The sequence below is a fragment of the Coccomyxa subellipsoidea genome (assembly GCF_000258705.1).
Source record: "Coccomyxa subellipsoidea C-169, whole genome shotgun sequence".
Lineage (NCBI taxonomy): Eukaryota > Viridiplantae > Chlorophyta > Trebouxiophyceae > Coccomyxaceae > Coccomyxa > Coccomyxa subellipsoidea.
In genome coordinates, this window is record NW_005178023.1 from 948234 (window position 1) to 973289 (window position 25056).

Here is a 25056-nt window from a genome sequence, read left to right on the forward strand (position 1 = left end):
CATTGGCTCTGCTTCAGATGGTTGAGCGTTCCCCAGAGCAAGTAGTCCAAGCACAACCGTCCACGAGCTCTGCTGCCGATGGCGTGCTGCCTCGGCGATTTGTGGGAAGGAAGGGGGCCGTGTCACGCGCGAGTGACGGAGCCATTGTTCCAAGCTCTAACAGTGCAGTTCCTAGATTTGTGAGGCAGCAGGTATTGGCTGCCACCAATCTTACTAGGCTTCATACACCGTGTTGACCTTTAATGAGGATGGTATCTAAATTAGCTGAGGCTACTTTGAGGGTGATGCTCATACGATCATGCCTGTGGCAGGTCCCAGATGAGATCTTACATGATGAGGCCCTCAATGCAGCCATTGGGGTGCTTCCTGCAAACTACAGCTTCGAGGTGAGAGCAATGATTCATTCTTGCATGCGCACTGGTTGCAAGGAATTGCTAAGCAGAGATCTGATGTGTGTCTTGGACTGCACAGATACACAAGACGGTGTGGCGCATAAAGCAGATGGGAGCCAAGCGCGTGGCTCTTCAGTTTCCAGAGGGTCTCTTGATATATGCTTGTGTCATCGCTGACATCCTGGAGAGGTACCGCTCCTTTATACTTTCACCACCCAATGCTGACCCATAAGCACTTTGAAGAATCACATACTGGCCCAGTACATCTGATGTGCCTCTCAGATTCCTGCATGCGTGCTAGTCACTAGAATCACTTAGATCAAGCATGTCGCGTGCAGCTTTGCCGGCGCGGATCATGTGTTCATACTGGGCGATGTGACATATGGGGCCTGCTGCGTGGATGACTTCAGTGCAAGGGCGCTGAAGGCTGATCTGCTGGTCCATTATGGCCACTCCTGCCTGGTCCCTGTCGACGTCACCACCATCCCCTGCCTATACATCTTTGTGGACATCAAGATCGACGTCCAGCATTTCGTCGACAGTGTCATGTGCGTGCCTTCCCTCCTCCATGCTTCTTTCCGCTCCAGCGAAGTCCTTTCTGCAATTTTCGGGGCCAAGTTAAGCGATAGGCGTGATCACACCTGGAGCATGGTTGCCATCATGAGGATGTTGGGACCAGAGGCTTCCTCGTAGGGATTTGTCATGTATCAGGTGCATTCATGTTGCCTTGTTGGTGGGAGGAGAGTCGTCCCTGTTCGTGTCATAATCCACTTTGATGCTCGTTCTGGGGTACATTGGCACCCCAAAAGCTGAGACTTACCTTCAAAAATTCTCTGCTGCTGCAGGCTGAACTTTGAGCCTGGGGCTCGGCTGGTGCTGGCGGGGACCATCCAGTTTGCAGCCTCCATCCAGACAGCCAGAGAGCAGCTGGCGCCACACTTTCCCAGCCTCGCCATTCCTCAGAGCCGGCCGCTGTCTCCTGGTGACTCCCACATTCCACCCATTATAGCTCATTACGCAGACCGTGATCCTGCAAACCCTCTGCTCTTTGTTGCTAGGTATTGTGCATAAGGCTGCATGCAATGTAGTTATTAAGTGCTCTTGGGCCCAGGGAACATTCTACCCTTTGCTGCTCAATGTCAAGTTGGGAGGCAGCCCCTCCTCTCACAGCTGGCGGTCATTGTGCCTGAATGTGAACCGTTTTCTTTGTCTAAAAGGCTGAGCTCTCGGATTTTAATTGTGCAGGGGAGGTGCTTGGGTGCACGGCGCCAGTTCTGAAGGAGGAGGCGGATGCGATTGTGTTTGTAGCTGACGGGCGCTTCCACCTGGAGGCCATCATGATCGCCAACCCTGCCATCCCCGCCTACAGGTGCGCCTCCATGCATGCAACTCTTGCCCCGCCTGAGTCTTGCGAACCCATGCCATACAAGGCATGCAGAGATGTGCAATCATTGTGTTGATGGCCTGCCCCCTTGACAGTCTCCAAGGACATCCTCATTGTAACAGGCTGCAGGCTCTCTTGCACTTTTCCAAGTAAAGCATTCTTTTCGTCACGCATTGTTTTGTGTTATTTTTCGGCTAAGTGCTGGCCATAGCAATGGGTGTTGATTCTCAAAGAGTTTTAGAGTAGCACTTGGTCAGGGGTGGCTGCCCTTTTCAAAAATTGCCATTGCAGATTAGAAATCTGTAGTTTGCGGAGTATATATTTCGGGGGCACCTAGTCATATATTTGTCGCACTGCTGAGTCACACTGATTAGTCCTGGATTCGTAAAACTGGTGCAGGTACGATCCATACGGGCGCGTGCTGACGCTGGAGCGCTACGACCAGGCCGGCATGCGCGCGGTGCGCCGGCGCGCGGTCGAGGCGGCCGCCGGGGCGGCCAGTTTTGGCCTTGTGCTGGGCACGCTCGGCCGCCAGGGCAACCCCCGCATCCTTGACCACCTCCAGTCCCTCCTCTCTCGCAGGGGGATTCCCTACACCAATGTGCGCACTGCTTTTCTTTAACAGGCGGTTCCTTACATCAATGCCCGCGCCGCAAAAATTCGTTCCTCGAGATGTCCACATCCCTGCACACGTCTTACCTCTTCGTCTATGTGGACCCAATGTTGACGTCCCTGCACATGCTTTACCTGTGGTATAGTATCTTCTTTGATTACCTGCAGGCAAGCATGCCAGGAACAGACTGAGGCATTATGTCTCGTTTCTTTTTCTATTGCAAGCTAGGATGACAAGCAATACAGTTGTTCTGAGATGAAGAACTTCGACCTTTGACAAAGGGGTCGTGCTTATTTTTGCAGGTGCTGCTGTCAGAGGTGGCGCCCTGGAAGCTGGACATGATGCACGGGGTGGACGCATGGGTGCAGATAGCCTGCCCGCGCCTGTCCATAGACTGGGGAGAGGGGTTCTCCAAGCCCACCCTGACCCCCTACGAAGCCCTGGTGGCCCTCGGAGAGGTGGGAGGCCTGGCTTTAGCATCTCTCAAACTGTCCCTATTATCATGATTACTCTTCTTTGACGCTCTTCCTGCCAGAGGCAAGCTGCCCCTGCAGACTATCTGCAATAAGGGGCAGGCTTCCCAACAATGGGTGCTTGTTAGCGAAGAGAGTGTAGGACAAGCAAGGCAGTGCGAGCGCCGTGTAGGGAGAACAAGCTGCATCACAATACTGCATGTTTATATTGAATGTCAAGTGAGCCCTATTCATGTTCAATGACATCCGCATAATGTTCAGTTGGCTTGGGTGCTGCGCAGGTGCCGCCTTGGTGGGAAGGCCCACAAGCAGAGCAGCAGAAGGGCCAAGAAGCATACCCAATGGACTACTATGCAAAGGATGGTGGTGTGTGGAACAGCAGCTATCACAAGACGCCTGCGCGGGTGAAATCCCAAGCGCAAGCAGTGCGCTGAGAATCCAGTGTGCTGTCTGGGTTTGCCGTTGCTGCAAGTAGAAGCCTCCTGTGCCTTGGGTGAGAGAGCGCGAGGACAAGGCATTATGGCTTATATTGTTTGAATATGAGTGTGATGACGAGTTGTTCAAGCAAATATGTCGCGGTCGTACATGCACTGTTGGCGTTGTACAAGCCATTGTCAATTTGGACTACATCGGAGGGTGCTCAGTTCTGTAAGATACAATCGAATATTACTTGCCGTTAGTTTGCTGCTTGCCAAAGTCTTCTCAGCACTTGCACACGCAAACACATGAACTGCTGCCAGGGGGCCTATAAAAAAATGGACCACTTCATCCTGCTCTTGCATTCAAGTTGATTATCATACACACTGAGATCATTTGCAATGTTGCAAATATATATACTACAGTCTGTCCAGCAAGCCAATCTACCTTCAGCTGGACACAAGACACCATGAGCATTTAGACTTGCAATATCAGACCTCATGATACAGGAAATGGCCTTAAAAATCTCATCGAGGCTGCTGCTGCATGCAAGACAGCACGCTCCTCCTGAGCAGGACTGCGCATAACAATTGCAATCCCTGGCACACTGTGTACATGTGCAAAGATGACATCTGCAAAATAGTCCACTTGTGCTTCTCTGCCCTGCAAAATATTCCTGCATGTAGCTGAGACATCCAGAAATGTACATCAATACGACAAAAGGACTGTCATTGTGTTCCTGCAATTTCAATCTTCACTGTATGCGCAGGTGAGCATGCCAGCTCGGTACTTCTTCATGCGGCAGCGCTGGTATGCTTTAGGTGTGCAAGCAAGGGAATTTGTGCCCTGTGAACCCGCTTGAAGCTTAAAAACTTCAAAGATGCCCTTCACTCCTCCTTGCGCAAGGCAGGGGTGACAAACACGCCAGTCTTGGGCTTCAGCAGGAGCTTGCATTCGGTCTCCAGAGGGACCTGGCCCGGGCTGAGCTTGAAGGTGAACCTGCATGAGCAGCACTCTGAGTCACTGTGAGTAATTTGATTTACAAATTCCTCTCACCCCAGCTTCGCCTTCAAATATCTCTATACAGACCTAGGTATAAGCATTCATTGCAGTGGGATCCAACACAGCAGCACAGGCAAAGTGCGATGTGTGCACGGCGCAGAGCCCGGCGTGACGCAGCCTTGGCATACAGCGGCACGTCTCCATTTGTACATATTTATGAGAATTGACTGCAGTAAACCGGCATGTGGGGGGAGAGAGGGCAAAGCAGTGACATGTAGGCATGGGAGGGATCACGGGTAATTGATTGTACAACAACTCTGACACCTCTGGACCCTGGCATCCAAATGAGCCCTACATCCCCAGCACGCCACCAAGAAAAGGCATGCAAAAGACAACCTGCATTCTCAATTCCCACAGCAATATATTGCAGACTTCTGCCTTCATACAGCTGTCCAAGCCAGGAGACCAGATCCTTGGTGAAGAACTACCCGCTCTACAATGTCAGCATAACGGCTTATGTATTCTTAATAGTCTTCTTCACGATGATGCCAGGAGGAATGGCGCGCACTTGCGGACCGCTCTACAATGCTGGCATACCGGCTCATGCCTTTGTGGTGATTCCTTCTTGATGATCTTTTTCATGGCGATGCATGGGAGGGAGCGTGCATACTTGCGGAAGACATGCGCGAGGGCGATCTTGGCCTCGATGAGGGCGAGGCGCTGGCCTACGCAGACGCGCGTCCCCTCCCCAAAGGGCATCCACTTGCCCGGCACATGCTTGTCTGCGGCGTACTCGCGCGTTCCCTCCACCCAGCGCTCCGGCTTGTACTCCTCCGGATCCGCGTAGATCTCCGGGTCGCGGTGGATCGCATAGATCGGCACCTGCGCACACATGCACACACCAACAGGTCCTCAGATACATGGAAACTTTCAAGCCCTGAAGTCTAGGCCTGTCTGACTGATCAGGGGCAGAGCGAAGCGCAGCTGAAGCCTTTTATCTGCCACTGAAATGATGAACATCTCTCCTGTCTGTCGTCTCTCAGGAGAGCTATCACGTCAGATGTCATGTTGTTGATGAGGCCTCTAGCTGCATCTGGAGTACTGATGCTCAGAGATGAGGCCTGTCTACAGCGGGCTTCCCAGTGGGGCCAGGCAAACGCAAAAGGCCAGTCACAGTCCCAGATATACCGTACTAATTTTTATGCGTAAATTGACATAATAGGGGTTGTGAAAGTCGCACCATGACGCCGGTGCCCTTGGGGACGGTGTGGCCCTTGATGAGGGTGGCCTCGCCCAGCTGGCGGCCCAGCAGAGTGGCCGGCGAGTACAGCCGCAGCGCCTCCTTCACGCACGCCTCCACGTAGGGCATGCGCAACAGGTGCTCTGCCGTCACATCGCCCTCCGGCGCCTCCCTGTCAATCTCCTGCACCACCGGGATACTTCGACTCAGGAAAGGGCCTGAAGCCCCTCAAACGATGCACGCAACACTGCGTGCCGACCTGATGCCACCACAACATTTCCTAACACGATTCCAATGGATGCTTGGGCAATCGTCACCTCGCATGTAAATAAAATCAGGCACGGGGTCTTCTCATTAGGTATTGGCAAAGGCAATATCCCCTAAGCTCAGGCCCGTGTGAATGCACTTACCTCGACAAGCTTGGCTGCCTTGTCTGGATTGGCGGCAAGAGAGAACGTGGTGAAGGCCAGCGTGTTTGCCGTCGTCTCGTACCCTGCACATGGGTAAAATGAAAGACATCAGCTTGATCAGCATCAGACGCAATCACAAAGGGCTGGTAGTGGACATGCCGCAAGAAACTAGCCTGTGAGAATTGCACACTCATTCATAAAGACAATATGAATACGGAAAAGGTCATCCAGTGCTTGGGGGATGGACGCAACGAGGCAGAGCACGCACCTGCCAGGAGGAAGACGAAGGCCTGTGCGATGATCTCGATGTCTGTGAAGGGGCTGCCGTCCGCGGTGTGGCTGGAGCTCATGAGCAGGTGCATGAAGCTGCCGGGCTTCACTGCGCGCGCCTGCTTGCGAGCTTCCAAGCTCATCGGCGCGCCCGCCGCCCCTGTGGCACTGGCCGCCGCCACCTCCACCCTCTGCTGGGCATCCTTGCCATCTGCAACCGGGCCGTAACAAACTTTAGCACCATGTTTGAAAATTTGCTGGCCAAGGTTGATGACAGAACGTTGTACAAGGAAGGGCAGGTTGTCATTGTGACATGAGGCATTCCCTGCATCTGCAGGGAAATGAGTTCTTGGACAAGAGTCTCGGAAGGCATCAGAAGCGCACCTTGTGCAACCTGCTTGCGAGCTGTTTCCAGCAGCTCTGTTGAAGTCTTGTACAGGAGCTGGCGTGCTGCGGCCATCTGCAAGATGTCATCTCCACATCTTTGAGTATAATTGTATCCAGCCAGGATGGAAGAACGTATACACTTCTGAGTAAGATACTGTTGACAAAATTCCCCTGGATATGAGACAGAGGAGAGAAGGGCACACCTTGCGCATCTCTGCATCCGGGAAGTATCTTGCTATGGGCTTCAAGATTGGCACCGCAAAAGGAAACAGCAGCAATATTGCTGAGTATATGTTTCCTCCAAAGGCTGCAGACCACACAAAACCAGTCGGGACATATATCAGATGCACTATAATAGCACTGGTGAATGCCCTGACCTCATGCTAAGATTGGAAGCAAGGTAGACCCTCACGATTCTGCTCGAAGAGTGTCTGGGCTGATGATATGAGCCTCTTTGCTGCTTCAGAGTTATTGCTATTATCAGCATCCTGTGTGTGCAGGTCCACGCCAAACGCCACAGTTCCCACAACGCCCATAGTGAGCCGCCCTGCATACAGAAGTAAATGGCATCATAGATGCCCACTGCAAATAATTTTCGTCCAATTTAAAGGAGCACAAGAGCAAAATAGTCCGCCACTCGTTCTAGCCTGCTAAACTGCAAAAACAGCCTCTGAGGAGCTCCAAACAACAGCAACTTTTACACTTAGAATAGATTAATAACCACAAACTCCTCAAGCAAGCGCCTACGTGCTGACAACTCTACTAGTAGTTGATTTGCCTTTCAAGACAGCCAAATATGCTAGAGTCCCACTATTGCAGGCTGGCTGTTTGGTGTGTACCATATTCGCGCCAGATATTTGCCTCGCTGCCTTCTGCCGCATACTCTGCCAGGTTGGAGCACAGCTGCTCAGCACAGTTGTTGATGAGGCCACACGACACGTCCAAACTGCACACACCACATGCAGACAAAGTCGTGCCACTTTTCTTGCCATGGGAAGCAATGCATCACAGCATGCGCACGCATCTATATAAAAAGTGGTACAGTATCATTGATACCTTGCCTCGCATGCATAATATACCAGTGCAAACATATATTCGAGCACCCTGCTCACCTTGCACTGTTGAACATGGGCAGCCAGGCACTCTTGATGTCCCGATGCTGTGCCTTGCTGCAGCACACTTCCATGCATCAATTTCCCTTTTCTGGCATAATTGTTCAGTAGCATTGCAGGAGGCTTTGCGTGCGACATCACACAGAAACAAGGTGCTAGTGTCAGGAAGCAAGCATGCAGAGGGATAAGCCTCACTCTTTGACGGCTGCCAGGTTGGCGATCTGTATCTTGTGATCTCGCCCAGTCATCAGATCAGGTGCACCCCTCAGCGCCAGTCGCTCCACATTCCGCAGGATTAACAGCCTGCAGAATTGAGCAGGAGGACAAAAGTATGTTGGCAATATCTTGAAACAGCCCATCTTGCCGTGACATCAGATCTTGATGAAGAAAATGGAAAGGCCGGGGGGCCAGTACTACATATGAAAGGGGCCTTGCCTGCCCAGCTTGGGCTCGGTGACGACCACAATAGGAGCAGCGCCAAACCAGATCTGCAAGGGAAACCCACATTGCTCTTCAATGCCTTGTCTGCAGCATGCTCTGAGACAATACAACCGACACATCGGGCCAAACAGTTCCCAGCAAGCTCTGGCAGACAGGTACGGGAGTCCAAGGACTCACCTTGAATAGTGAGCCATGTTGCTTTGCCCAGTCCGCAAAGACCAGATGCATGCCACGCCCACCAAGGAAGGCATCGAAGTTGCCAATGAGCCACTTGGCCTTTGGCCCTGGGAGGCGTGGGAGCTGCCATGCCTTGAGAGGATGGTATCCGTATATGATCAACTGTACAAGCATCACACATCCCAATCAATAAGATCACTGGAAGATGATGTCAACAGCAAGCAGATGTGAAGCACCATGCATAGAAGGCAGAGCCGACTAAAAGCAAGAGGCTTTGATACAAACGACTAATAGTGTGGATACAACAGCACATAGTACATTCCTATATGCAGCTGCAAGGAGAGCGGTCGAGGAGAGCTATATATAGCAGCCGAGACATTTCCGGCACAGAGGTATGACCAGACTGTCTCAGGTGCTTGGGAAGCCGCGAAAACCTCACCGCTGCACTTAACGCTGCGCCCACGATCCAGCTGAGGGGAATGCCTCCAAGAGCCCACATTGAAACGTGGTCGAGGGGGCGCGCACTTGTGCGTGGATCGCCCAAACCCCAAAGCGCCTGCCGCACGGCGATTGGAGCCTGCAAAGTCCCTCCAAGATATCTGAATCGCTCCTTGTACTTAGAATGCAACGATTTATCCCCTTAATCTCTATGAGAAGGTGAGCGAAGGTGGCTGTCGCTATAGTATCGTTACCGTGCCGATGTTCTGCCATGTGGCACCACATGCAGCCACATCAGCGCTGTCCCTTCCTCAAACTCCCAAAAGACAGCTCCTGCACTTCTACTTGCCTTCACACCGCAGGAGGTATCTACTGGCACTCAAAGTCTAGCATATTGAGAGATTGGCATGCAGTGGGTTTAACGCCCATTCATTCTGCTTTCTAGAGAGAACTTACCGATTGGACTGTAGTTTGCATATCTGACTCATGTAGCCAATTTTGCTCTTTTCGAAATAGATAAATAATACAGCTTATATTTTGGCAATATCAAATAAGTCTACCAGATTTCAGAACGTATTCCCAGGACATTTATGTCCTAATTCCTGGATACAGACTTCTGACTAAGCAAGATCTGACACTCAAACAGTGTTTGACAAACACCGTTGTCTTGTCGCGAGTAAACCTTATTGTGTTGGCCTTGGTAATTATCTCACTTAGAAACTTACCAGGATATCGCGTCCGTCAAGGTCGTTCAAGGTCATCAGAAGTGCCTTTTCAGCTGTAGTGCAGACCAAAGAGAGGGATGAAAACCAAGCACGGCTGGTGTCTGAGAGTGCTCGTCATCCTCTCTTTGTTTTTCGTTCAATATGTCTACAGCGCTTCCAACATCACCATCAAGGGCACCGAATTTGTAGATGACGTTGGAAGGGTGAGCAGTCCTGAACACTTGAAGGCTTCACCCGCACTGCACCTGAATGCCATGCATTGTGGATTTGGCTGCAAGTCGACTTCAAATGCACAGCTGACAATAAATGCAAGGCTTTAAAAACCGGTATCATGCCCGGCTGTGCAGATTGTGGTGCTGCGAGGACTCAACCTGCCCATCAATGCCAAGATGGCGCCTTTCACGCCTCTGAACGACAAAAAATCCCTGAGCAGGCTGCAGACGCTGCCACTCTATGGGACATCAATCGCACGTGTGCTCTTCACATGGGAGGCCTTTGAGCCTGAGCGGGGTCAATACAACATGGACTACCTCAATTACTACCTCACTTTGGTTGAGGTGCGCCTCACAAATTCCAGCTTCTTTGGCATTCCTCAATGTGCAGCACCGTGCTCGCATCTGCAGCACCTGAGCTGTTGTGTTCATCCAGGTCTTGCAGGCTTGATTGATGCTGCATGTTCCTGAGTGAGGCTGTCTGGTGGTGTCTGTGCAGACGCTCTACAGTCAGGGCATCCTCACCATGGTGGATATGCACCAGGACTTCTACTCGCGCTGGCTGAACTTGGGCTGTGGGGAGGGCTTTCCCAGATGGGCCATTTTGGTGGATCCCATTTTGCAGAAGAATCCCTTCAATGGCCCACGATGTGTTGCCTGGATCCTGCAGGTGAACCACTGCAATAGCATGCCACCCTGCCCCCTTCAAGAACCGCACATCCTGTGCCTTGCACTGATTAAAACTCATCATGTGCCCCTTGGACTTTTGCCATATGACAGTGCTGCAAGCTTGCCATCGTTTGTCTCAATAGATGGAGTTGCTGTACACATGTTGTCATTTACCACAGGGTCCCTTTGATGTGGCCGGCAAACTCAATTGGAAGTTGTTTTATGCCGGGGAGAACGGCGTTCGCGACAGGTTCCTGGACATGTGGGAATACCTGGCAAGTAAGACCCCCCAGTCTGCTCTGCATACTTTGACAGAGTTTCCTTGCACCTCCTGATTGCATCATATCGCTCTCTGCAGCAGTCATCTGGCCCATCTCTGAATTTTGCTCACAGCAGCGACCTACTAGTTTTATCCCTTGCATGCAGAGACATTTGCCGACAACCCAGCTGTCATTGGCTATGACATTTTGAATGAGCCGTATGGAGATGAAGTGAGCGAGATTGGGCCCTTGTATGAGGATGCTGCCAAGAGGATACGAAAGCATGACCAGAAAGCCATACTGTTCATAGAGCCCCAGGTCAGGCCCTTGATCTCTCTAAAAGTTTCTTCTGTATTAGATTTGTCTGTCCTGCACCTGACATGCGAGAGGACATTTAATCTCAACCTTGCAGGACTGAAGATTGCTTGTCTGTGTACAGATTTACAAGGGAGCTGGCAGCAAAACAAACCTGCCTCAGCCCACCTTCGACAATTATGCGGTGGCCTTTCATTACTATGGGCAGACAAGGGACCCCCACAAGATCATTGTGTCTTCCTTTGAAGAGGTAGACCACACCAGGTCCTAGTATTAAACAGATAATGCAGATGCATGTGAAGTGAACTTGTAGGAGAGGTAGCATTGTCAGGAATCCCCACAGATTGCCATTCCTAAAATTGCAGGCCCTCACCATCTGGACAAATCAGACTGAGGCATGGGACGTGCCCATGTTCTTTGGCGAGTTTGGTGCCAATACTGACAAGAACCCAGACAACGATGACTTCCAGGTAACGAACAGCCCGGGGCCTCAACTTGATACATTTGCAGCAAGTCCCAGAGGCAACCCCCATGCAAACATTGGCCTGCATTCCTATTTTTAACCCCACAAGATCCAAGGTTGCTCCACAAAAGTAAGACAAAGTTTGAGCTGTTGCATGCACAGCTGCGCTATGAAACGACATTTCCTTGGTGCACCAACAGGCGCCCAACTACATCTCCATGTTCTATGATGAGCTGGACGCGCGGCTGCTGGGGGGCACCCAGTGGGGTTGGACCGATGACTACAACGACAGGACCAGAGATGGCTGGAACAATGAGAACTTCTCAATCGTGGACGCCCGCAGGAACCTGCGCTCAAACTTCGCCGTGCGGCCCTACCCCAAAGCCATCGCTGGCATCCCCGGCCAATTCAAGGTGTGCTCCGCTGCTCACTTCCTTTATGGATAGTTCTGTCACGTCAAAAGGGGTTTCCCGCAGGTCTGGGGGCGTGTTGGACATCTGTGCCCGCCTCACCGAGGCTGCATTTCATTGTTGAAGCTGATCCTCTGTGGCAATGCATCTGCTGTCAGTGTGTTTCTCAGTTTATGGTCCTGACCAGGTGCAGGGGAATCTTTGCAAGTTTTCAAGGTACTGTAGTGCTCAACCTAAACTGCGCACCCTGGAAAAAGTGATTTATTAAACAGCTTCCCGCAGGGCTATTTTCTTGATCAAAAACTTTGTTATGTGCATTAAGTACGTCCCCCAAAGATGCGCCTGCTCAAGAGCTTTCCAAATCCGCCTTCAGATCTTAAATAGGTTCAGTATTTGAGGAGTTAGGGTTTTATTTTCGACCCTTTTTTCAATTTTTACAATTATTTTCCGCGCAGTTTAGGTTGAGCACTACAGTAGATTTCTCCTTTCACACAGGAAGTGCGCAAGCCACTGGCTTGGAGCCAGCAAAAGATAGTCTTGGAGAGCACGATGCAAGGCAAAAAGTAGCAGTGACCCATAAGATACAGTATTAGACAAGAAGTGCTGTGCGCAGGTGGATTCCATTGAGAAGGTGATGGAGCTGAGCTGGGAGGTGACTGCTGCCACGCTGGCAGCCGGGGCAGCCAGCGGCGGCAGAGGCGCCACGACCGTCCTCTTTGCGCCAGTCCAAGGATTCTTCGCTGTGCCACATGCCAACCAGTTGGACATCCAGGTAATTGACTGCTTCCTTGCCTCTCACTCCCAGGCATATTTTAGCGTGAATTGAAAGGGCTGGAATAATATAATGATGGTACTGTAGTACATTGTGGACAGCAAAGAGGAATGTTTGTATATAATCTGGTGTAAATCTGGTGTGTGCTCGCACACAACAGCAGTACTGGAGCAGAACCGCTTGTCTGCATCCCAAACATGCCCATTTAAGAGCACCAATCGGGTTTATATGAACTCGTTGGAGCAGCAACACAGGTGGCTGGGGCAGAGAAATGTTGATTGTGGCTCTGGCTGCAGGTGACACCGGCGACTGGTTTGACATGCAGCTACTCAGCGGACTGGCTCACCTTTAGCTGCCTGGCCAGCCAAGCCGGTGGCTACACTCTGGTCATACAGCCACAGCAAATAGCGTGAGATGCGCGCACAACAGACACAGTGCAGCCACGGAGGCTTGGCCACAAATATCAAAAGTGGCTAGCTGGTCTCCCTTGGGAGCAGAATGAGCAATGCAAGGGTCTGTGGGGAGCACATACAGAATTCGATCACTGACTTAGCATAGTGATCTTGAAGGTGGTACGACAGCCATTTTGTGAGGAGAGTTGCATGATTGTCAGACTGTCCACATGGGGAAGCAGGCTGATCATGGCACTAGTCAATTGCCATGCTCCCTGTGATGAGGAGCCCTCATTGAGGGCAGTGCTGCTGTCAAGGAGTGACAATGAAGTATCATTTAGTTTTGGACCGGTAGAACACTGAAGAATTGTTAGTCAACATGGTTACACTGTAGCGGCTGGCAGCGCTAGCGCATGCTGGCATGACATTCAGTTGGCATTGGCTGATCAGCTCATGCTAGCAGCTGGCTTGCGCGAGCTAATAGCAGCTCATGCTGGCAGCTGATGCCATCTGACATCTGATCGATGATTGCACCTGCAATTGAGATTGCCAGTGCACCTCATCATCCAATTGTGTGGTCCCACAATACCCCACTAGTGTCACGACCGCGCGCAATAGCTTGTGATGTTGTTGACGAGCACTTGTGGCACTGCCAGTGCAAGTGACTATGTCAGTGACGATAGTCACCATAACAGTGGTCCCACAAGATTTAATTGTTTATTACAAAATAGAGAACTAGGCAACTTCTACATATTTTGGGATGATGACCATGACTGCTGCCACTAGCAATATTGTTTGGCCAAACACCTTAGTCATGAGCTAGAACTTCCAGTGGGAGAGAGGTCACCAGCATTTGCACCGTGTTCATGCAATTGTAGACGTAGACGACATTGGGTCGATTTGGCCACTCACAGGCTGTCACTGGCCAATCTGGAAAAGGGGATTAAATACCTGGAGGGGCCTTCATCTCCCCATCCGAATATGGCAGCTTCGCATCAGGTGAGATCTTCCGGAAGCCGAGTCACCGCAAACCTCGGCTTACTTGGACATCAACATCAGTGCCAGCAAAACATATTCTGTGCTCCCAGTCTGCCTTAAGGTCCCCAACACTCTCAAGGAAGGACTCAGTGCTCGCAATGGCTCGCGTCGGCAATGCCAACAGCCACACCGGACTCGTGTGGGGAGTGTACTTCCTGGACCTCCTCGCCTGGATTATACTCCTGGCAGGTAAAGACTCCCCACACCCAACGCCACAATGTTTATCGTCGCATTATGGGTCTAGAGCCGTCAACGTAGGATGTAGCGTTTGGCAATGAGTGATTTTCTCCCCAGCTGTGGATGTGGTGACTAGGATGCCGGTGGGCCCGAACGCTTCTAGACATATAGTGTTGCTTTGTGAGGGGACTTGTTTGCGATGGCTACAGTGCTGAGTGATGGATAGGCTGGAAGGCTTTTCCGGGCTCACCGGGGCCTCAGGACGTTCTGCTTGCTCGCGTTAAGTGCCATGCCGTTGTCAGCGAAGTTCCTTTAGTTCCTGAGTATTTACTGTTCGAACCCGTGGACATAGTTGTGCATGGCAAAAGAGGTTCAGTTTGGTCTGAAGGCATGCCTTTTGAGGCTGAGCGGTCAGGTTTGATGGGGAAGGGGCCATCTGAAGCTGTCGCCTGACGTAAGTTTGTGTGTGGCACAGGCATCTCCTCGCTGCAGCGCAATGACTATGTCGAGCGCGGTGGGACTGTCTCGGACACCTACTCTTTCCAGTGGTGGGCCGTGATCTTCCAGCTGATCACCCTCGTTGGTGAGTCTCTCTGCCCACCCCAACGGATGTCTGGCCCTTGCGATGCGTGAGGACGCAAGTAAAGTGTTGTTCTTATGAAACAGTACAACAGTACTGCAACGCTTGTCTTGCTACTTTGATCGTAATCCCGGAGTAGCACCATGCACATCATCCAAGGTCACGCTTTCCTGATGGACTGCACAGATGGCTGCTGTCACGGTTGAACGCCAGACGATAGGCTCGTGCTATGCGACGATTATCATGCCGGTTATGTCACAAACAGAGACATGTTTGGTGCGGTTGATGTTGTAGAACTTGTCGCAAGGCCTTCCGATCTGGAGCGCCGGCACGAGCTGACGATTACGTCGACTCGAGTACTGGACTAAATCGATGTGATCGCTTGCAGGTGTCTTCTACGCTGTGGCGATGGGCCACCACGAAATCGGCCGCACCGCCATTATCGCTTTCTTGGCCATCTCCACTGTCCTCCTCTTCGTAAGTCCAACTGCCCTTCCAAAACTTGTATTGCTAAAAGATGCTCTTGTACATCTGTTATAGGATTGTGGTGCAATTGATTTGCATAGCATAGTGTAGATTGCAAACTTCCCTTGCCTAGCATAGTGACTTGCTGCAGCCCACCACGTGAAAATCTGTGTGGCCTGTGAGCTCGTCACTGCCCTGCTGTCTGGCCCTCTTAGTGTGGCAGCATAAGTTCCCATCAAGAGCTCACACTAGCATCTGTTGAGAAGCTGTGGGGCATTTTTCAGCCCTGAGTGTGCTGGCATGATGCAGTCTGTCTCTCCAACATTTGATCAGCCTTTTTGGCTGGCATAAGTTGCAATGATTCTCTTTCAGGACAATTGGTGCGCCGCAGCTCTTGACTCTCTTGTGTGCTCCTGGAACAGGGCGAGACAAACACCTTCTACGGCAGCTACAAGCGTGGACTTGAGCCTCACCGCCGCATCACCACCTACTTTGTGGGCGCCCTGGTCAGCGCGGCCCTCAACCTGCTGCTCATCATTTTGCTGGGCAACACTGCCATGGAGATTGTCTCCCCCTTCAGGTGAGTGGGGATGAGCGCCTTCTACTTTTGAGGGCCCTGCCGTGTAGTCATGTCAGGACAAGTGTCCTTGCTTGGTGCGGAATGTGAGCCATGCGGCACTTCATGTGGCAGTTGGCACAATTAGAAGTGAATCACATTATGTCATGGACTCATCAACAATTCAGATTGTTCTGTACATTTGGATGCTGTCAGCACATCAAATCAGCCCTGCGCAACCTGCATCAACCCTCATGAAAACAACCCCAAGTTCTTGGAGATGATGTGGGCTTGTCCTTGCTTCAGGCGCGGCGGCGTGGCCAAGCACGGCCACCACACTGGAGCCACCACCACCGGCACTGCCACTGTGTAAATAGACAGTTGTCTGTTCTGTCAAAGACAGCTGCTATGCATGCGTGTACTGGAAAGGATGCGGCTGGCCCTTGTCAGTCTATAGCGTTCGGTTGACACCTGCAGTGCATGGGGAAAAGCGGAAGGATGCGGCTGGCTTTCGTCAGTCTGTAGAGTTCAGTTGACGTGACGTTTAGTTCGAGTTTGCTGCTGCGTACATAAGTTCAGCGACCGCTCTCTGTCGGGCACAAGAGAGGCCGTGTGCTGTTTTTTGGTCTTCCTCACCAGCAGTGTATGGAGCTTTTCAAGCGCAACAAAATTTTGACCCAAGAACGGATATATATTTTCTTGTACGGCTTGCATTTTTGCCAACTCCTTGTTCTCTTCCAGCATGTTGATTTAAAGCCTGGATGGACTACATTATGTGTCATTGCTGCGGTCACCCGTGTGCATGCACTGCTGCACAGCCATTGCTAGTATTTGGTGTCGATGTAGCGCAGCTTGGCTTGTAGCAATCAATGTCTTTCGCAATTGCTGTAACCGGGCATTTTTATAGACATACAAAGACGTTGTCCCTCATTCCCATGTCTATGCTCCCATCAGAGCGGAACAACATGCAATGCAAAACGAAGAAAAAGAGTTGGACTACAAATAATAGTAAAGGTGCCCCTATGAACAGGTAGCAAATCGCCTCCATGGCTGAATCATATGATGCATCGTCAGATTCCTCCTGACCGAGACAGCCATCCAATCACACCTTGAATGCTTGGAACTGCTGAGCCATTGCCCAAGAACATGCAGATTCAGCAGCGCCTTATGTTGGGTGATTGATGGTGACTCATACCCTGCGCATTCCCTACAGTTGGCTCAGCAGTGGCACAGATCATTCTGGTTATATAAATACATGCAAATCGGAATGCAGTACAAGATACCGGTCCAGGTTGGGATTGAAGACCCCGAGCAGCGGTGTAAGAATGACCCTCCCTGCCACGCGGCCCGGTGGCTTCTGCGCGCATGGGCAAGCTTCTCAGCGGGACTGCAGCCTTCGGTGTCAGCAATCTGAACCTGGTGCGTTTGCCTGACTAACTTCGTCTTGGAAGAACATCGTGATGCGCCCTTTTAGAAAATAAGCATGATTGGGGACATGGGATCTGGTGCATGGCTCTGAGCGCTCCCATCTGGAAGACTTCGTTGAGTCTCAGCAAAAGGCCTCTCGCGTGGAAATTGTCATGAAGAGTGCTTTCAATGCTGTGCACAGGAGCACAGGACATTCCACCTGCCGCCAACACGCCTGCACAAAAGGCCAGCCCTGCCCCTTGTTCGCTTGCTACCCTCATCATGCTTTACTCTGAAGCGCGCCTGCTTCCTGGGGTGATTGGGGCAAGAAATTAACCCCATACCTTGCTCTTGCTGTCCCGCTGCTCCGATGCAGGTTGTGTGGAGCGCCAGGAATGTCTGAGTCAACCTTGTGCTCCTTGTTAGATGGCAGCGCCCGGTCCTGTCGCTGAATGAAATGCCACTATTTCTCTGTTTCTGCTGTGCTGTGGATGAGCTCCTATCCTTGTGTTTGGGTGCTTGCCTATTGGGAAACATGTCTAGACAGTGTTGGCGGGCGGGCTGCCTTTGCAGATAGCCATAGCAATGGCACTACTCCAGATTGTACGAATGCACAAGCTGCAGAAGTAAATCCTACTTAACACAATGAATGATTGGCGCAGTGCTCAATAATTATAACCTGCCCCCCCCCAGCCAGGACTTACATTTGCCGTCTCAGAATAACATCCATGAGCAACACAACTGTGCAAGACTGACGTTCTGCATTGTCGACATCATTCATGATCCCATTGTCTGCCAGATATGGATGGGGGACAGTTTGCCCTGCTTCTTCACTTGCTGGCAGTGGGAATTGCTGGCAGTCGTGCCCCTACTGGTGAAGAGGTCGCCCCCATCAAATAGGCCATCGTCCACCCCATCTGCATCCCCTCTTGGGACTTCCTCGGCTTTGGCATTGATGAATGCCTCACCTGCACACATGCAGCTCCTCAGCTATTCCCTCGTTTAATGACATGACAACCTCAACACGTTCACCTCATCTTGTCACTTTGGGATGCCTAGTCAATGAACCATGCAACCAGAAACGCTTCTTCTGTCAGAGCAGTATGTCTACTCCACGTGGCAGGCTTTCCTCTCTTCTCAGTGCTCGCACTGCCTTGCCTGTCTTCCCTTCTCTTATAGTTGAGAATACATCTCAACATGCACTGCTAAGATGCGCAAGGTACTTACCCGAGGTGGCTAGCGCACGGCCGTCTGCTGAGGCTGCAATGCACAGCAGCTGGCGCGGCTTGGCGGCCGCACCCCACAGGCTGCCCACGCCAGCGCGCTCGATGGCCGGTGTGGGCTCTGCGGCCGATGTGTCAAACAGGCGGATGTGATCCTCTGGGCAGCACACCGCCAGGACGTCCGGCGCAGACGGCAGGAAGCAGCAGCCAAACACTGGGCACCCTGCATCGCCCCTCCATACCACCTCCCACGTCCGCACATCCTGTGCACATCAGGGCTTCCGTTTTCATGTCCAGCACACCGCCGCTGGAATGCTAGAACAAATCTCTGGGAATCACATCACCCATTGATTGCCGCAAAAGCGCCAGACAAAGCCAGCACAATAACGGAGATTTTGGAGGGCGGCCATGCAGCACAGCCCAGTACACGTACAATTGAGTGTGGTCATCCAGCCACGAGCGCTGCAGACGAATAGAGAATTGCGCAATCCCCACAGCATTGGCTTACAGTTGCATCTGGTTTCATCTGCGAGAGGTAAGTTAGAGAGGCGGCGCTTACCAGGACGGATATGCTGCCGTCAATGAAGGTGGCGGCGATCCGGCATCCGTCGGCGTGCCAGACCGCTGCGGAGCCCATCGCGTTGTGCAGTCGCAGGCCGGTCAGAGGCGTCAGGCCGCCGCCCTCGCGCACCCATGTGCGCACGCTGCCGTCGCTGCAGCATGCCGCCAGCAGCCGGCCATCATCGGGCTGTGCACCGAGGCTGAAGACATAGCCGGGCTGCCAGCGCTCCGGGATGCTCCCTGCGCAGTGGAATTCTGTGCAGGTCGGGCGGAGCTTGCATGCTGGGATCAGAAGTACTGCTTCCAGACAATTTGTGGTAATCGACGTTGACAGAATGTCAGGGGTCTCTAGGTGCTTGATTGGATTGTTCTTGGGTAGATGGTGCGGGCGGGTACACGCCAGCAAACATCGCCTTGTACTTGCCATTGGAAAACCTTGTGCCTTCCACACTTCAAAGCGGACCGACCTCTGACAGTGCTGGTGCAGCGAGCTCTTGAAATACATCATCATAAGCTGCTGAAGGTAGGGTAAGGAGGCAGAAGCGTGCCTCCAGCGTTGTCGCGCATGTCTGTGGGAGGGCCAGCCTCGGTCAGGCGGGTGGCTGTGGCCACGTCCCACAGGTACACGTTCTCTGAGCTCCCTGTCGCCAGCTGCAGGGACCCGCCGTCTCCGTGCACAAACTCGCAGCCGTACACCTCCTCTGGATGACCCTGCAGCGCACGGCAGGCACACTGAAGAAAATATCAAAGCACGCAAAGCACGCATTGTGTCCTTGAAGAATTGTGTCCTGGAAGAACTCAAGGAGCATAGGAGGCAGCTAAGGAACCCTCAACTGGAAACAGCCATAAAACCATTGACAGATGCACGAAAAAAGGAGGAATCGGTCGAATGATTCAGAAGAGGGCACGTCTGTCACCTCCAGACAGCTGGCTTCCTCTGCGCCATATCTGGGGATTTCATCAGAGGCCTCTGGCGTGTCAAAGCTCCAGAGGCGAACTGTTGTGTCCGCAGAGCCTGCACCAGATTGTAATGCACTCTTCCACTAAGAAAGCACTGCATCTCCCTACACTTGCTGATTTGGAGATGGGTTACTCGAAAAGAGGCTTAGTGATAATCAGCGGAAAATGTTCCTGCTCCTGATCCTCATGGATTGGTAAGGCGTGTAATGATAATAATATGTTCCTGCTCTCTGGGGAGCACAAGATCAGGCATGGGCAGATTGGGGCGTTCCAGGGGCAGACCTGAGGCGAGCAGGCGGCCATCAGGAGCCCAGCTGACCCGAAGCACGGAGTCAGTGTGGCCGTGGAAGGAGGAGACCTGCATGAAATCCCCTCCTTCCTTGGTCTGCTGCCAGATCTTGGCCGTGTCGTCGTCTGATGCGCTGGCAATGAGGCGGGAATCGCTGGGCGAGAAGGCCAGGTCGAACACCCTTGCATGGTGACCTGGGAGAATGCATCAGCATGTCAGATACAAAGATCATCAGGCGAATTGTCAACTGCATAGCAGATCGTTGTGGCAATTTGCATGAAATTCTTGTGGGACAAGCCAGGCCGGCCCCTACCATATGCAGACGCCTGCTTGGCTGCCAGCAGCGCAGGCATTGCTGCAGGGGTTAGATGCTCCTGGGCAGCGGCACTCTGGGTGTCTGCTTTCGACATCTGATCCACTTGTCCCACGATCACCCAAGTTATGATATGGTTTTTCCTGGGCTCGTGAATTTCCTGGAAGAATAGAATCAAGATGTGGGTTAGATAGTGTTGTCCCGTGAGGCCAATTCACCAGCACATCAATTATTCGAAAAACTGCGATAGAGACAGAATAATTTGGCGTCTGACATGAACACAGAAAGGTGTGTTGACTTGATTAGAAGGAAGGCTTTGCATGCAATCCAAGCACCTCGACAAAATGATCGCTGTCATGTTCTCGACAGATCCAATCGATCTGATCAATTCAAGTAAACTAACGTAAAATGCTGTGCCGATCCCTTGATGGGGACCAGGCCAAGGAGATTGAAGCAGTAATCCAGGGTGCACATCTGTACCCCACTATACCTCCAATGCTTATCCTACACCGAAGGACTGTGTTAATGGTCAATCTAAGAACATCCTATTACCTAGAAGTGCCTTCACCAGAGCAGGAAGGATATAAACCGTTTGCCATTCTCGAGCTTCGGATCTGGAACGCCGTCCGGACGTGCGCCATTTGGTGTCGACCTGTTCGCATGAACTTCAAAGCGCTTGCAGCAATCAATTCCACCATTAACATGGGGCAAAATCAAGGCGCCCCTGCTTTAGACCAAAGATATTCTGTCAAGGCCCAGCATCACTGTGCTGTGTGCTAAATTCGGCAGCTTGTGGCACTCACTACGTGTGTTCGTTCTTTGTGCAACGCACAGTGAAGCTTTGAGAATTCGAGTATTCAAGTGCATTTGAATGAATTAAGATTAAAAAGTCTGATTAAATGATTCCTGAATTCGTGGAACTTTGAGTTATCTGTCGATGTATGGCGTGAGTAAGGATCAACAAAGGTATAGGGCGTGCCCTTGATCCCGCAACATCTTGAAATTGCATTTCTCTATCATATTTGTGGCCCTTTTGTCAACGTACAGCAGAGGAGGCTGCATTCCTTGGAGGTTGTGGATCAACTTGGTGACTCTTGCTGCTTCTTTCGAAGGAGTCGTGATGGGCTCACATCAAGCAGCCAAGTCGAGTGCTAAATCCCCATCCAAGGCCTCATCATAGGCACCGTGGCCCAAGCAAACTTGTGGGAACCCTTTCACACGAGCGCCTTTGCAGCTTTTGGTGCTCCGATGGTGCTGGGGCCAGTGCTTTTTAACACTCTTGCCGCCTTGTTCCTGCTGGCGATCGCACTGGCAGGTTTGTCCAGAGTGCAAGATTGTTCGGCCTGCTCATTGTCGCATTCGCACAGAGTCCTGCTGCTGCATGTTGCTTGCGATGGGTGTCTCCTTCAGGCGGGTTCTGCTTGGGATTGCAGGGGCATATCTGCCTGTATTTCTATCCTATCTGGGCAAAAAGGCGGGAGCTCCTGGGGGACGCAGTCTTGCCTATGTCTTGGGGAACATGCTAAGCGCAGGGGGTGAGTTGTAACTTCTATCCTGCCTCCTTGGAGTCCTTGCAAACTGCATGCCAAGCAAAATCTTAAGTATCAGTATCTGCTGTGCCTTTAACGAGCAATTGGATGAATGGATAATCCATTAATTTTGAGATGTCATGACATAGCCACCACTTCTTCGCATTTCCTTTATGCAGGTCATTCCGTTGCAGCCTGTGCTTAAACCTTTGAAGCTACGCCGAAAGGCAGGCTTGAAATGCGCTGCTGACTGCCTTGCTTTTCGTGTGGCGCGCAGTCATGATATCGGCAGGCTTTGTGCACCTGCTGGGCACAGCCATCAAGGAGCTGGACCCCATGAAGAGGTTCCCTCTGGCGCCCTTCCTGTGCGGCCTGGGATTCCTGGTCACTTTAGTGGCGGACCAAGTGGCGAGCATCCTCTCAGAGCGCAACGGCTGGCACGATGCCGGCAGCGGCCACTGCCACTCCCCCGTGCTGGACTCTGACATGACCCTGCTGCAGCATGTGCTTGTTGTCGACCCGGCTCATGCCTCGCGCACGCAAGGTTGCCCAACCCTGCCAAATCTCAATGCCTGTGATATTCCTGCACACATCCATATCATCTTCATCTGCATCTTCAGCTAGTGCTTTGTCTTAAACTTGTGAACAGCTTACTCAGAAGAGCGTGTATTCAGCATAACATGAAGTCATGGGGTTGTCAGGTCTTCTGCAGGAATAAACAACGCACTCACTGGTGGGCTGTGCAGGGAGTCCAGCATTGAAGGACAGCGAAGGTCTGGTGAAGAGCGGCACGAAGATTCTGGAGGTGGAGGATGGCTCTGTGAGACTGGCAGCAACTGCGGAGGGTGGCGATTACCTGTCCAATGGGGACACGGCCCATTCTGCATCCAGCAGTGGGGGTGAGGAGGCGGAGGAAGAGGATGGCAGGCCATTGGGAACTCTCCATCTCGGCAAACGGCAAACCTCAGGTAACTAATTGGTGTTTTCCCCTCTAATCGTCTGTGTTTGAGACATTTACTGTGATGGCCGCAATGATCTGCATTGCTGAAGGGGGTATGTGGATGGCAGGGCATTTGCCAGGGGAGGGGAGGGTGGCAAACGGAGTTCTTCTAGGACCTGTCAACGCCAGCAGCGTGCAGAGAGGCTCCTTGATGCAGCGGACGGTGTCTCTGCCGCAGAACTCCAGGGAGTCGGAAACGATACGGCTGGTCGGTGACATTGTGGTACGAAATTTGCTCCAGAAATTTGCAGGATGTGCCATAAGTGCTTTGCCTGGGCATGCTTCATTCAATCCGGCCCATCATCATGGTGGGATGCAAGGCAATGAGGGTTGTAGAGCTTGCATTTGGAGGTTGTGGCAACAGCTTACTTTGCATGAAGCACCGGCATGCACTGAAAGAGGTGTGCTGGTGTGCTTGCAGGACTCGGTGACTGGGGAGGTGCGGGGGCAGGCTGTGAAGGCAGGGAGTGCGGGTGGCCGGTCCCCTGAGCCGGCGGGGGGTGCAGAGCAGCTGCAGGCGGCGGCGTCGGTGTCTTTCCTGACAGCAGCGCTCATGGGAGTGGCCCTCTGCTTCCATTCTGTCCTGGAGGTGGGCTCTTGCACATGTCTTGTTCATTATGCTCCGCCACCCTACCTCTCAATGGATTTGAAAATTCTTTGACTTCATGTCCTCCTGTCGGCTTGGTGCGCCCTGGCAGAAAGGTGCTGGATAAAAGCAGAGGCCAACCCTGCAAGCAGAGTGTTGGGGACACAAGGCACGTCCAGGAGCTGAAATCTTGCCTGTTCCCTTGGATGGGCTCAATACCCACATCTTTCGCCATATGTTTGTTTCATGGGAAATGATCTGTGGGAAAACGTCTGCAGGGCATGGCCATGGGGGCACAGGCGAACATAGTAGACAGCGTGCACATCTTCATAGCAATCGCTGCGCACAAAGGCTTGGCTGCCTACGCGCTGGGAAGCTCTGTTGTGGACTCTCAGGTGAACCTTTACAGACACTTCACAGAGTGCCGCTTTGCATCACGTTCTCGCCAGCCTGCGTGACATATGCAAGCCTATTTTATTTTCACACTGCCTGTGGCACCTGCAGGCCAGCATGCGGAAATTCTGGACGGTGATTGGCTTCTTTGCATCAGCCACTCCTGTGGGCATCTTGCTCGGGGTTGTGCTGTCCAGTGTGTCAAACAGCGATGCAGCTGCGTCCGTATCTGCTTTAGCGTCAGGTGAGCTGCTTCTCCTGCGCTTGTCATCCCCCTGGCACACATGAAATTGGTCTATCACTAGGCATGCCTGACTTCTGAGCATCAGCTTTCTCACTGTAGTTTCCTTGTCCTCGGCGTGCTTATACGTCAAGCGTTGATATCTCATTTGACTTCTTCTGCATTGCAGGCACGTTTTTGTATGTGGCGTTCATGGAGGTGATTCCCAGGGAGCTAGCAATGCCCAGCCACAGGACTGCCAAGCTTGTCATGCTCTTGGCAGGATTTGCAGCGATGTCCATTTTGGCCATCTGGGCGTGAAGGGCATATTCTCAGATATTCATGATGACCAAGACACACCGAATGAATCATTGTTAAAGATGGTACCAGTGCCCATCAGAAGCTGTGCTGAACAAGCATGCTTGCTTGCTGATCATGATTGCCAGCTGGTTGCCAACTGCAGTGCTCTATTGTATCACAGTGCCACAGAACGCATGTGTAGGATGTACAAGTTGCGCTGTGCTTGTGAGACGCGGGTCTCAGAGCCTGTACGATGTGTAGTGTAGGACTGTTGTCTGTACAGTCCAACTTGCAGAGCATGCTTAAGGAACGATTGTATGAGTCAGCATGACTCATCTACTCTCCTTCCTTCATCTTGACAACTTCTCCAGGAACTGTTGTCTCTTATGACCAAATACTTCAGAAATTAGGAGCTATTCGCAGAATTGTGATTCGCATATTGCTGGCCGACGACGGTCACGATGGCCGGAGGTATCGAGCACCTT

At 52.0% G+C, this 25056-nt stretch overlaps 7 protein-coding genes across 7 annotated transcripts; 4 read left to right on the forward strand and 3 right to left on the reverse strand.

Annotated features, from left to right (window-relative positions):
* Positions 1–284: 284 nt before the first annotated feature.
* COCSUDRAFT_19880 (hypothetical protein) lies at positions 285–3296 on the forward strand (the record flags this gene model as incomplete). Its single annotated transcript, XM_005643666.1, has 8 exons — positions 285–386; positions 472–581; positions 731–940; positions 1238–1374; positions 1638–1761; positions 2176–2377; positions 2692–2847; positions 3144–3296. 8 exons carry the CDS (start codon positions 285–287, stop codon positions 3294–3296), a joined length of 1194 nt encoding a protein of 397 aa, XP_005643723.1.
* Positions 3297–3472: 176 nt separating this feature from the next.
* On the reverse strand, positions 3473–8905 carry COCSUDRAFT_49034 (cytochrome P450). The gene is made up of 14 exons (XM_005643667.1): positions 8758–8905; positions 8319–8480; positions 8136–8188; positions 7896–8003; positions 7701–7757; positions 7428–7534; positions 7001–7135; positions 6792–6895; positions 6586–6661; positions 6200–6412; positions 5932–6014; positions 5522–5704; positions 4952–5163; positions 3473–4278 (listed from the first exon to the last, which is right to left on the reverse strand). Exons 1-14 carry the CDS (start codon positions 8815–8817, stop codon positions 4167–4169), a joined length of 1665 nt encoding a protein of 554 aa, XP_005643724.1. The 5' UTR covers positions 8818–8905; the 3' UTR covers positions 3473–4166.
* A 653-nt stretch (positions 8906–9558) lies between these two features.
* COCSUDRAFT_68001 (glycoside hydrolase) lies at positions 9559–13698 on the forward strand (the record flags this gene model as incomplete). The annotated part of the gene is made up of 10 exons (XM_005643668.1): positions 9559–9684; positions 9829–10038; positions 10193–10363; positions 10542–10641; positions 10789–10940; positions 11062–11187; positions 11303–11407; positions 11601–11813; positions 12424–12582; positions 12879–13698. 10 exons carry the CDS (start codon positions 9559–9561, stop codon positions 12993–12995), a joined length of 1479 nt encoding a protein of 492 aa, XP_005643725.1. The 3' UTR covers positions 12996–13698.
* A 282-nt stretch (positions 13699–13980) lies between these two features.
* Positions 13981–16703, forward strand: COCSUDRAFT_49036 (hypothetical protein). The gene is made up of 5 exons (XM_005643669.1): positions 13981–14201; positions 14665–14772; positions 15158–15246; positions 15657–15814; positions 16097–16703. The coding sequence occupies exons 1-5, from the start codon at positions 14111–14113 to the stop codon at positions 16161–16163; spliced, it is 513 nt and encodes a 170-aa protein (XP_005643726.1). The 5' UTR covers positions 13981–14110; the 3' UTR covers positions 16164–16703.
* Positions 16704–17974: 1271 nt separating this feature from the next.
* On the reverse strand, positions 17975–19408 carry COCSUDRAFT_59665 (WD40 repeat-like protein; the record flags this gene model as incomplete). Its single annotated transcript, XM_005643670.1, has 4 exons — positions 17975–18165; positions 18425–18683; positions 18980–19221; positions 19402–19408. 4 exons carry the CDS (start codon positions 19406–19408, stop codon positions 17975–17977), a joined length of 699 nt encoding a protein of 232 aa, XP_005643727.1.
* Positions 19409–19488: 80 nt separating this feature from the next.
* COCSUDRAFT_59666 (WD40 repeat-like protein) lies at positions 19489–20640 on the reverse strand (the record flags this gene model as incomplete). The annotated part of the gene is made up of 4 exons (XM_005643671.1): positions 19489–19692; positions 19899–19996; positions 20224–20424; positions 20544–20640. 4 exons carry the CDS (start codon positions 20638–20640, stop codon positions 19489–19491), a joined length of 600 nt encoding a protein of 199 aa, XP_005643728.1.
* Positions 20641–21254: 614 nt separating this feature from the next.
* COCSUDRAFT_68003 (Zinc/iron permease) lies at positions 21255–24893 on the forward strand. Its single transcript, XM_005643672.1, has 8 exons — positions 21255–21858; positions 22350–22616; positions 22819–23040; positions 23141–23295; positions 23494–23661; positions 23937–24053; positions 24163–24295; positions 24462–24893. The coding sequence occupies exons 1-8, from the start codon at positions 21792–21794 to the stop codon at positions 24590–24592; spliced, it is 1260 nt and encodes a 419-aa protein (XP_005643729.1). The 5' UTR covers positions 21255–21791; the 3' UTR covers positions 24593–24893.
* Positions 24894–25056: the final 163 nt, after the last annotated feature.